Here is a 12046-nt window from a genome sequence, read left to right on the forward strand (position 1 = left end):
TTCAGACACCATCCGATGTCTTTCGTCAGTGACACTGGGGAGATCTGTTGGAAAGCAGTTATTATAATCTAGCAATGAATTGATATGCAACTGAGATTTAGTTGGAGAACAGGTTTATCCTAACTATGAATGAACCCTCATAGATGACTAACCAGCAAGGAAAGTAAAGTTGGGTTGGACCATCAGTTGGCTCTTTATTTTTGTGATGCAAATTATCAGAAGGCTATAATGATAAAAGTACGCTATAAATGATAGATAAAGAATATAATCTATCAACGATTCGCTTAGAATGTAACAAAGAAATAAAGTAAAAAGCCAATGACATGGTGTTAAGTCGGCATTTGGATACCTATAAGCAAAGATTTATTGCAGAAATAACATACAGTTTGATATGTCAATGAAGGTTAGACAACAAGGTGATAAGATACGCAAAAAAGCAGTTACTTAAGCAACTGGACATGATTTTCCAAAATAAGTAAGTGTAAGCGCTTATTGGCATGCATATAATACAGAATGTTTCTATCATGTTAAAGCATACAGTATGCACAAGGTCTAGCTTATTAGATATTCATACAACGGGCGTTTACTTCGCCATTGGCCTGAACAAAAATGACGTGGTTTATCCCACAACGAGGAGTACATCGACAATGCTGATAGACGTTTTTATAGTAATGCGACTAGACAAAAGTTTCATCCCGATGAATCCGCAATCCCCGCACATGTAGGATTGGTGTATTTATAAACTACGGCTTTTCCGACCGGTGTACTTTTTAGCTACATTTCTATGAAACAGAAAAAAAAACGCACTCATCACATTTGACTTAATAGTCTTCACCTGTATTTTGTGCGAAATCTGGATACGTTAGATTTTTCAATCGTCCTGTGTCTGCACTTGTCAACTGTATCGCTACGAAGCGTGCTCGGTCAAGTGTTTGGTTAGATAGATTTTCTTTGTAGCAGAATAGTCGCACTGGTCACATTTATAGGGTTTCACGCCTGTATGTGTTCTCATGTGTACGGTTAAGGATGACCTGCTCGCCGTCCTGCATCCGCACTCACCACACATGTACGGTTTTTCTCCTGTGTGTTTTATAACCTTGTGTCAGTCCACATTGCCTTTAAATGCAGCAGAATATTGGCACTGGTCACATTTATAAGGTTTCAAACCTGTATGTGTTCTCATATGTCTGGACAAGTGAGACTTGGTAGTAGTCCTGTATCCGCACTCTCCACACATGAAAGGTTTGTCGCCACTATGTGTTGTAATATGTTGAGATAAGTTAGACCTGCAAGCAGTTCTGTATCCACATTCTCCACACATGAAGGGTTTGTCTCCAGTATGTGTAGCCATGTGACGGTCTAAATTTCCTTTCTGTGCAGCAGAAAAGTCGCACTGGTCACATTTATAAGGTTTCTCACCTGTATGTCTACTCATGTGCCGGGATAGGTGAGACCTGTCAGCTGTCCTGTAGTCACAATTCCCACACATGTAGGGTTTTTCGCTGGTACTTTTAGCCATGTGTCCATCTAAATCGTCTTTAAATCCAGCAGAACAGTCGAACTGGTCACAGCTATTAGATTTCTTATCAGTATATTTTTTTGCGTGTCGTAACATGCCAGATTTTGAGGTTGTACTGAAGCCACATTCCGTACACGCGTAGAGTTTATCAACGGTACGTTTCACCGTAAGCTCGTCCGTCTTCTCTGTTTGACCCGGTGCGGGAGGATGGTCAGATGTTACTCCGCACGTTTCCTCGCATAGAATGTCCTCTTCCTTGTTCTGCTGCCCTCCCGTATCTAATTTCTCGCTGTTGCTTGCGTCGTCGCCAGGGTGTACAGTTGGCTGGTCGTCCATAGCAACCTCACTGTCCCTCTCATTCATTGCTAGAAGCAGCAATAAAGAGAAATACTATGAATCATCCGAAATTGAAGAATACGAAACATTCCTATTATATCCATATTCCCCTCATCTCCCCATTTGTGGATTACAGTATAGTAAATATAAGTGTATCCCATATCACCTGACACCCCACCTGAGGTCTCAGCCCATTCATTTGCATGGGTTTCGCAAGTAAACTGTTAGAAATGAACTCAAAATTAATATCACTCACTCACTCATCCTCTTGTACATGGTGCGTTTAACCGACTTGATGACGTCAAAAGAACTTAATCCATGAATATAACTATACTGGGAAATCCTATTAGACGGTTGCTGTCCAAATTTGTGCCATACTGGTCGCAAATGTCTGGCGTGCAGCATCGCATAAATTTGCAGACACGCAAACACACACACACACACACACACACAGTGGCTGCCACACACACACACACACACACACATACATACATACACCAACACACACGACACACGCACACACACAACACATATAATACATAGCTGCATCCACCCACCCACGTACACACATAAACACAACACATAGAACTTTTAGAAGCACACACACACACACACACACACACACACACACACAATGCATAAAGGATACACATGCGACACAAATGAAATCGCCATAAACAATTGACGAAGACCCGTATCCACGACCCCAAAACGCAAATGCTTCAGAATTGATGAATACAAAAATTATCAAACCGCGGCATTGTCACTCGTTGTCGATATTACCACAGCTAGTTTACACAAAAATGCATAACGATGGGTACTAATGCCCCCCTCCCCCTCACAAATCGGCCACTATTTTCCAAGTACACAAACCGCTGTTTCTGAAGTACTTATGACTGAATTAACAGACCCAGGGTACAAAAGGCAGTTCACACATGTCTTACCTACCCGGTGACGGTGTTGCTTGATCCCTGAGGTGTTGAATTGACGTAAAAATGGCGACAAAGAAAGGTGGTGCTCCGACAAATCAAAATGGCGGTCACGCTCATCTGTGCAGGTCGAAGGTCAAAGTTAAAATACCTGATTACACCACACTTCCAACAAAGTGTCTGTGAGTTGAGTTAACTTTATTGTAGGTATACCATTCACGAAAAAAGCTGGTATTTTCTGAAAACAACAATTTGTCTACGATGTATTCTTTGGTAAGACAAATTATCGGGTCGTGACGTCACGCAGTAAGGACTCCCAAGTGTGCTAGCTAGGATGGTTAGGATTAAATAAAAGTCCGAAAGAATTATTTGATTTAATAACTGCCAATTTATGTTGTGGACCTTTATATCCATTTTGTGCACATAGATGGTAGGCATGAACATCACGGGAATTTAGAAGCGGCTTTGTAACTTATGGAATGCCTCCTTTCTTGTTTTGTTGCCTTCCGTCTCTAATTTCTCGCAACTGCTTCTCTCGCCGCGAGGGTGTACAGTTGACAGTTCGTCCATAACAGCTACGAATCCTGGTCTGGTCGATCCAAATTCGGATTACTCATAGGGAGGATTAATCCCGATCCGGATTACTCCTGGGGGATTTATGTTGATCCGGATAACACCAAGGGGGAATAAACCCGATCCGGATTACTCCTAGTGGGGAATAATCCCGATCCACTGAATTCACCTCCTAACTTGCAAATCCCGATTCACTAATCCTGGTACGATCGTTCAGAATCCGATTTCTCAGAGGGGGATTAATCCCGATCCCTCGAATCCACCTCCAGACTGGGTGAATCCGGATTTGCGAATCCATGTATGAACAGGGCCCAAGACAAAAAGAAAACAAAGAGATTTACCCGAGTACTTGCTGACAACTAAACTTCCAGTAAATCTCTATCCAGTATCCGCTGTCTTCCCTTATTTATAAGTTGGAATATTTAGTTTATCATATGTCAATCCATACTGCAGTATGGATAGCAATATATTGTTTTTGTCGTACATTTTTTTTTATATTTCTATTTTGAACAAGATTACTTCTTTGCGCCGATCTGCTATGAAATTCAAAAGGATGCAGAGATATGGATTATTAGTCTCCAAGCAGACCCTACGGTGCCTTAGAAATAGTATCAAAGCTGGCAAGGGACTAAGTATAGTGGCACCAGGTGCCCGTTTGACTCCCTTTGGCCGGCTATACTCATTGGCCAGCTTTGATACTATCTCTTTAGGCACCGCAGGGTCTGCTTGGAGACTAATGAATTATGTATTAATTGAAAACTCTAAGGAGAACTAATTAGCATCCCCCAAACTTATCTCAGAACCACAAAGACTAGGAATGGATACAATATGGTGAAGACTCGGTTAGTCCGTCGGAAAAGGCCCAGTGGGACTTATTTCAAGGTAATATACGCCAAAAAGCAGTTACTCAAGCAACTGGATATGATTTTGGAAACGGTCAGGCGTTTCAGACAGCCAGCCGGCACCTTTCGTTAGCGACACTGACAAAGAAGAATACATTTATCGATATAAGACTGTGATATTTTAATAAAACCACAATGACTACATTCAACTTCTACTCACATCGTTTATTTCATTTTTCCACATGTAGATCATCCTGATATAAGCATAATCGCATTTGTGGTTTGAGTCTTCACCTATAGTATGTTAACGTGTTTTAATACAGGTCAGACCTGTCAACCGTCCCGTATCGGCAACTGTCAACAGTGTTTAACCAGGTGATGATTTAAATAGCTTTTCCGTCCGGCAGACTAGTCGCACTTGTCACATTTGTAGCCGACTTCACACCTGTATGTGTTGTCATATGTCGGGATAGGTGATGCTTGTAAGCCGCCCTGTACCCGCACTCTCCACACATGTAGGGTTTTTCTCCGGTGTGTTTGGCCATGTGTCTGTTTAGATTACTCTTCCCTTCAGTAGAATAATCACACTGGTCACATCTGTAGGGTTTTACACCTGTATGTCTTCGCATGTGCTCAGATAGGTAAGACCTGTCAGCCGTCCTGAACCCGCACTCACCACACATGTAGGGTTTTTCACCCGTGTGGTTAACCATATGTCGGTCTAAAGCACTTTTCTTTGGAGTAGAATAGTCGCACTGGTCACACTTGAATGGTTTTTCGCCTGTGTGTTTTCGCATATGTTGGAATAGGTGAGACCTGTCAGCCGTCCTGTACCCGCATTCTTCACACATGAAGGGTTTTTCTCCGGTGTGTTTAGCCACATGTCGGTCTAGTTGGCTTTTCCTTGCAGCAGAATAGTCGCACTGGTCACATTTGTAAGGTTTCACACCTGTATGCGACCTCATGTGTACGGTCAAGTAAGACCTATTAGCCGTCCTGTACCCGCACTCCCCACACATGTAGGGTTTTTCTCCGGTGTGTTTAGCCTTGTGTCTGTCTAAAGTGCCTTTCAATGCAGCAGAATATTCGCACTGATCACATTTATAACGTTTCAAACCTGGCTGTTGAATCACATGTTTCAATGGGTGAGACTTGTCAGTCGCCTGGCATCCGGTCTCACCACACATGTAGGGCTTTTCGCCAGTGTGTTTGGCCATATGTCGGTTTAAGTTGCCCTTCTGTGCAGTAGAAAAGTTGCAACTGTCACATTTATATGGTTTCTCGCCAGTATGTTTTCTTATATGTTGTATTAGGTGATCCTTCTTGGCTGTCCTGTAGCCACATTCCCCGCATTCTAATCGTTTGTCCACAGCACGTTTCACCGCATGTCTGTCCGTCTGGTCTGTTAGACCCTGTGCGGGAGGATGGTCAGATTGTACTCCGCTTGTTTCCTCGCATGGAATGTCCTCATGCTTGTTTTGATGCCTTCCTGTGTCTAATTCCCCGCTGCTGTTTGTCTCGTCTCCTGCGCGTTCAGTTGGTTGGTTGTCCATTGCAACCTCACTGCTTCTCTCGGCCATGTCTAAAAACAACAATATAAATGTATCATCCAAAACTGAATATGACGGACACTCCCAGGGGGCCAAATTATCACTATCTTGACCTTGTTGTCCTATAAGAGTACTGATTATTGAATAAATATATAATTGTTCATACACACACTCTCTCACACATACAGTGACACACACACACACACTCATACATACAGGCACATACACGCACACAACACACATCCACATAACCAACATAAATGTATACATTCGCACCTGAACTCTTCTCTACTCTACTCTACTCCGAAGCAAACCACTAATACTTTAGCAAGACCACTCCCCTATATATCGAGAACTGCTTCAGAATCATTCGATGCAAACAGATAGCTACCTGTGGCATTGTTATGTCGATCGCCACATCCTTGCCGATAGCTACAAGTCATCTACGTCACGTCGTTATGCCCCCCTCCCCTTAGATTTCGATCACCACCACTTCCAGTATTAAAAGAAACGTCTGTTTGATAAGTACCAAAGGAATCCTTAGAAGAAAAGTGGACAAAAAAGAACAAATATCTTACCTTCGGTCAATAGTGCTGATTAATTGCTTATGTGTTAACTGTCTCGAAAACGGCCAAACTGGAGACAAAGGAGTCGCCGCCGCGTGATGCGCCGTCAAATAAAAATGGCGGACACACGGAACCGGAAACTGACCCTTCAGTCATGGAGGTCTAAGGTCAAAGTTGATAAACCTGATTACCCATAATGTTTTAACCTATGATATCGATCAACTGTATTACTCTTCTAAAACAACACTATCGAAACTGTTCTTGGGTTGTGTAAGTTTTAATCTCTTCAAAAAGACTTCTGTCAAAAATTTGAGTAATTTCAATTTTTTTCTGTTGGAAATTACAGACGAACTTTCAAGTTGTGTTACCTTTCGTTTTTTTGCCGGTGCGTCAGCACCGGCTTTGAGACAGGAGAAGCGGGTCTTTCAATGAATGCATTTTCAATGGATGCATTTTCAATGGATGCATGGATGCATGGATCGGTCACTTTAAGCAAATAGCCCTTCTATGAGGACTTTTGCGTAATCGTCGGAGCCAGCGTGGCCGAGCGGTGTACAGCACGATACCTGTATCTGTATGTATCTGTATGTATGTGTATGTATCTGTATCTATATAGCCGGTATAACCGCCGTTCGGCGTAACACACCAGATTCGCAGGCACGCGGCGCGGCACCAGCTGGTTATATTACACCGAACGACTCGTTACCCCTAACTTTTGCACATCTATCTGCAAGCGTTCTTTAAAACTACCGAGAGATACCTATCTTCCGTAGATCGTAGGTTCGAACTCCACTTGCTAATTTTTTTTTCTTTGTTAGACAAATCTCATGTAGTGTTTTTTAATAGAAGAAAGACCAATTCAGTAATTCGATGTTTAAAAACTCTTTTTTCGTGTGATTTTGTTTAACATCCAGGCTTTTTCCAAAATACGCACCGGCCAGCTTTTTTCAGAAGCTTTCTTGTTTTGGATTGGATAGGATTGGCCGACTACTAACTCTTTGCAGCCAGGGGCTGAATTGCGAGGTGCTTACAATGGGCGGGGCTTAATCGCAAGGGTCTGGAGCTAGCTGCCATTCGGCGCCACTCAGGTGACCTCAATACGACAGTAATTGCCCCAGGTGCGGCCAAGATACTGTAGGTTTTGAACCACTCACACCGCACCGTGTGGCGGGTTCTTTAAACGTGCCTGGGGTATGGCTCTCCACAGACACGGGACCTCCATTTAACGTCCTATCCAAGGGACGGCCCTAGCCGAAACTAGGCACTCATTTTCACCTGCAGCAGCAGGACACAGTGGACTACTACTAAAGTGAGGAAAGTCGTGTAAAGTGTCTTTCCCAAGGGCACAAGATCGGTGACACGCAGCTGGATTCGAACCCGCAACCTCACGGTCACGGGCCGAACACAATACCACTGTGCCACACGGTCCCACGGTTTTTGTCTGTTTGCTTGTTCGTTTGCTTGCATTGCAACCTCTAAATGGAATTAATATGAACTAATCTCTCTGCTTGAAGAGTTCTTTTGACTCTTCATATAGCGCTTTAAGTGCTAGTACATGTATATAGGCTAGTATATCTCAGTGGCCATTGCTCAGCCATCTAGATCAAATTCCGTGGATCCGTCTTACCGGAAATGCATTATTGTGAGGACAAATTTGGAACATCTTACTTGTCTGGTGACTTTTAACACTTGGTTGTGGCGCCATGTGTATCTCCCTCTGCTCAACGCCACCTGGCAGCTTGACAAGATGTGACTTAAATTTCCTTTCTTTCCGCAGAGCACACATCTGTCTTCGTCTCTCTTCCCCAATCTCTTCAAGTTGACAGCTGTTGGTAGGAGGTCATAAACAGATTTTAATAGAAATGTGGTCTTTAGGGGCTCTCTGAACAATTCCTTCCATGCTATCCTTCGTTCTCGTACTCCTTCCCACTTTGTCCATGCCCCTTGGACACCCTGTCCTACGGCTCGAGCTCTCCGAAGTTCTTCCTCCCGCTGTCTAACTTCTTTCTGGATCATCTCTCTCCTTTCCTTTGGGCCTGCTTTGCCCCAGGTCTGACTACCTTCTCTCTCTGCTCCAAGCCCTCTCCTTCCCTGGGCTATGATTCCGACAATATCTTTGTGCCTCAGCCTACTTGCTGCATCGGAAACTGCTTCTGTTGCTGTCCACTTTCTCTCTGATCTTAACTCTATGCCCGCTTGGCTGACTTTCTCATCTCTACTCTGCTGGAGCATCACCTGAGCTCTCGCCTTTGTCACCTTAAACTCCTCCTCCATCGATGATAATGGCAGCTGCAGTTTTGCTGACTTGCTGTAAAGGCCTACACTTGTCAGGCCTGGCGGTACCCCTAACCACTTCCTCAGGTGCCTGCTCACCGCTCTCTCTACTTCCTCCACCACTGTAAGGGGGATATTGTACATAGACATTGGCCATACAGTTCTTGGGAGCAAACCATACTGGTAGCACCAGACTTTATATCTTCCTGGTAGATCACTATTTTCTATAGCTTTCAGCCCTTCTCGCACGAGCAGTTTAAAATCCTTGACGTTGTTCTTGTCGCCTAGCGTTGCATCAAACTTCTTGCCTAGGCTCTTAATTGGCTGGTCTGCAATATTTGGGACTCTCTCCCCTTGCACTTCAAGCTGCACCCTGTCGCACACCTTTCCTTTCCCCAACACCAACTTTCTACACTTCTTGGCTTTGAATTTCATTCTAGCCCAGCTGGCTGCCTTGCTAAGACTCTTGAGCATGTGTCTCGCGCTAATCACGCTCTCTGTAGTCACTGTTAAGTCGTCCATGAAGGCTTTAAGTGGAGGTTGCCTTATTCCAGACTCAGTCTTCGGCCCCCTAGCTTGAGTCAGAGCTATGTAATTATGTAATCCAAGTCATTTTTTTGTTTTCCAAGTCATTTTTTGTTTACAAAAATGAGGAAGTTGAAATAAATGAATAAATAGTCTTATCTAATGATGATGACTATTGATAATCACTTCGTCTATAAGTTGTAACACATACAATAAATATATAAATGCAGTTCTTTGATGCAGTCGTATTTTGTTGCCTGTGTCCGAATCTTGTTAACTGTATCACTTAGAAGTGTGTTTGACCATGTGTCGGCGCAAATTACTTTGATGTGCAGCAGAATAATCGCACTGGTCACATTTATAAGGTTTCTCGCCTGTGTGTCTTCTCATATGTACGGTTAGACAATACCTACGAGGAGCTTTGTATCCACACTCCTCACATATGAGGGATTTTAGACCAGTGTGTCTAGCCATGTGTTTGGTCAAATAGCTTTTCCCTGTAGCAGAATAGCTGCATTGGTCACATTTGTAGGGTTTCTCGACTGCATGTGTTTTCATATGTCGAGTTAGGCAGGACCTGTCAGCTGTCTTGTACCCACACTCACCACACATGAAGGGTTTCTCACCGGTGTGCTTAGCCTTGTGTTTGTCCAGTCTGCATTTCGCTACAGCCGAATAATCACATTGGTCGCATTTGTAGAGTTTCTCACCTGTATGCCTTCTCGTATGCTGAGATAGTTGGTACTTGGTAGCAGTTCTGTAACTGCACTCTCCACACATGAAGGGTTTTACATCGGTGTGTGTAGCCATGTGTCGGTTTAAATCGCTTTTCGCTACAGCGGCAAAATCACATTGGTCACATTTGTAGGGCCTTTCGCCTGTATGTGTTCTCATGTGTACGGTTAAGGAAGAGACGACATTCGTCCTGTATCCGCACTTTCCACAAATGAACGGTTTGGCGTCAGTTTGCTTAGTGTGCTTAGTAAGGTGAAGGTCCAAAGCAAATTTCTGTGCAGCAGAATAGTCGCACTGGTCACACTTGTAAGGTTTCTCGCCTGTATGTCTTCTCATATGTCTGGTTAAGGAAGACCTGTCAGCCGTCATGAACCCACACTCTTTGCAGATGTATGGTTTTTCTCCGGTGTGTTTGACCAAGTGTGTGTCCAAATTGCTTTTTTGTGCGGTAGAATAGTCACAATGGTCACATTTATAAGGTTTCACACCTGTATGTGTTCTCATATGTTCGGATAAGCGGGACCTGTTATTAGTCGAGTATCCACACTGTCCACACATATATGGCTTTTCTCCGGTGTGATTAGCGAGGTGGATGTCTAGAGAACGCTTATGTGCAGCAGAATATTCGCACTGGTCACATTTATAGGGTTTCTCTCCAGTATGCCTCCGAGTGTGTATGGATAGCCTAGCCCTTGTGGTTGCCCTATAGTCACATTCAGTACACGCAAAAGGTTTATCAACAGTAGGTTTCACCGCAAGCCTGCCCGTCTGCTCTGTTCCACCTTGTGCTGGAGGATGGTCGGATTCTTCTCCGCACGTTTCCTCACATGGAATGTGCCCTTCCTCGCTCTGCTGTCTTCCCGTGTCTAATGCCTCGCTGCTGCTTGTCTCGTCTCCAGGGTGTACAACTGGATGGTCGTCCATAGCAGTCTCGCTGCTTGTCTGGTCCATTTCTAAGGGGAAAAAATTCAAAATTGAACGATAAAAATCATTCTATTATCTATTACCTTGGGCTTGGTGTCCTGGAGCAATCGTACAGATATAATACAGCACGCGAGATTTTGGCCCCAAAGTTGAAAATAGTCTCGAGAACAAAACATTGACGCGAATGACCTATACAACATTTTTTTTGTATATGTGCTTCATAAGTTCATATTCCTGGTGTTTGTGAACTTTGTAAAAATAAGCAGCACGCACGCATGCACGCACACCCACACACAGACTAATGGCTACTACAAACGACTAGTAATGCCCCCCTCCCTCATAATAATCGGTTACTGTTTTCCCAAGAAAGAAGCCGCTGTTTATGTAGTACTTTAGAACAAATTAGCACACCCAGGGTAGAACAATAGTTAACAAGGTTCTTACCTACCGATTGTTGATCTTGCTTGAATGCTGAGGTGTTGAATTGTGAAAATTCCGTCAAACTGGAAAGGAATGCGATCCTCCAACAAATCAAGATGGCGGACACGCAGATTGGAGTTTAAAGGTCAAAGTTGATCTACCTGATTATCCACTACTAAGTGCAACAAAGTGTCAGTTTTATCGAACTGTGTCGTGTCTACTTACGTATTCTCGAAGCAGAAGTAGGGTCGTGGGATAGTAGTGGTTAGGATTTTTTACCGAGCCGGTATTTTTTTACCGATAGGAACCGTATGACAGAATTATGCACTAGTATATAGTCGCATATCGCAAATATCTCCTGAGAAATAAACAGCATGACCTAAAGTATAGTCGCTGCGATATTGATTACTTTTTGTGCCTCACCAATTCCATGTTGTATGCCTTGGTCGAAAAGTGGACTTTATTTCATTTTAGGGTTCCCCATGCCTTGCCAGTGGTGTACTAACAGTCAAGTACCCCTGGAGTATATTTTCGCATAGTGAATTCGATAGAAATTTGTGTCATTTCGATATGCCGAGTTTTGTTTAAGAATTATTTTTTTCTTTTTAAGAGCTATGAGCCAATCAAATGTATGTTACTCCAGTAGGCAGTGATTGCTCGGCAGTGAGGGAGTCCATCAGATGACGTCACGGCTCCCAGCTAATTTGCTCCACCAAAGACACATAATAAAGGGTTAATGCCCCGGCCCGAGGTGTATATGGTGAGATAATCCCTGGTCAGGTGCGATAACCACCTCGTTCGCTACGCTCACTCGGTGGTTTATTCGGTGGTTATCGCACCTCACCAGGGATTG

At 43.6% G+C, this 12046-nt stretch overlaps 3 protein-coding genes across 3 annotated transcripts; all 3 read right to left on the minus strand.

The window, feature by feature from the left end:
• Positions 1-339: 339 nt before the first annotated feature.
• On the minus strand, positions 340-1902 carry LOC118408239 (zinc finger protein 239-like). The gene has a single exon (XM_035808897.1). It carries the CDS (start codon positions 1880-1882, stop codon positions 1103-1105), a length of 780 nt encoding a protein of 259 aa, XP_035664790.1. The 5' UTR covers positions 1883-1902; the 3' UTR covers positions 340-1102.
• A 2476-nt stretch (positions 1903-4378) lies between these two features.
• On the minus strand, positions 4379-6489 carry LOC118408222 (gastrula zinc finger protein XlCGF57.1-like). The gene is made up of 2 exons (XM_035808870.1): positions 6328-6489; positions 4379-5781 (listed from the first exon to the last, which is right to left on the minus strand). Exon 2 carries the CDS (start codon positions 5777-5779, stop codon positions 4583-4585), a length of 1197 nt encoding a protein of 398 aa, XP_035664763.1. The 5' UTR covers positions 5780-5781; positions 6328-6489; the 3' UTR covers positions 4379-4582.
• A 2694-nt stretch (positions 6490-9183) lies between these two features.
• Positions 9184-11335, minus strand: LOC118408210 (zinc finger protein 615-like). Its single transcript, XM_035808851.1, has 2 exons — positions 11222-11335; positions 9184-10802 (listed from the first exon to the last, which is right to left on the minus strand). Exon 2 carries the CDS (start codon positions 10798-10800, stop codon positions 9397-9399), a length of 1404 nt encoding a protein of 467 aa, XP_035664744.1. The 5' UTR covers positions 10801-10802; positions 11222-11335; the 3' UTR covers positions 9184-9396.
• Positions 11336-12046: the final 711 nt, after the last annotated feature.

Source organism: Branchiostoma floridae, unplaced genomic scaffold (assembly GCF_000003815.2).
Source record: "Branchiostoma floridae strain S238N-H82 unplaced genomic scaffold, Bfl_VNyyK Sc7u5tJ_1560, whole genome shotgun sequence".
In the NCBI taxonomy this organism is placed as follows: Eukaryota; Metazoa; Chordata; class Leptocardii; order Amphioxiformes; family Branchiostomatidae; genus Branchiostoma; species Branchiostoma floridae.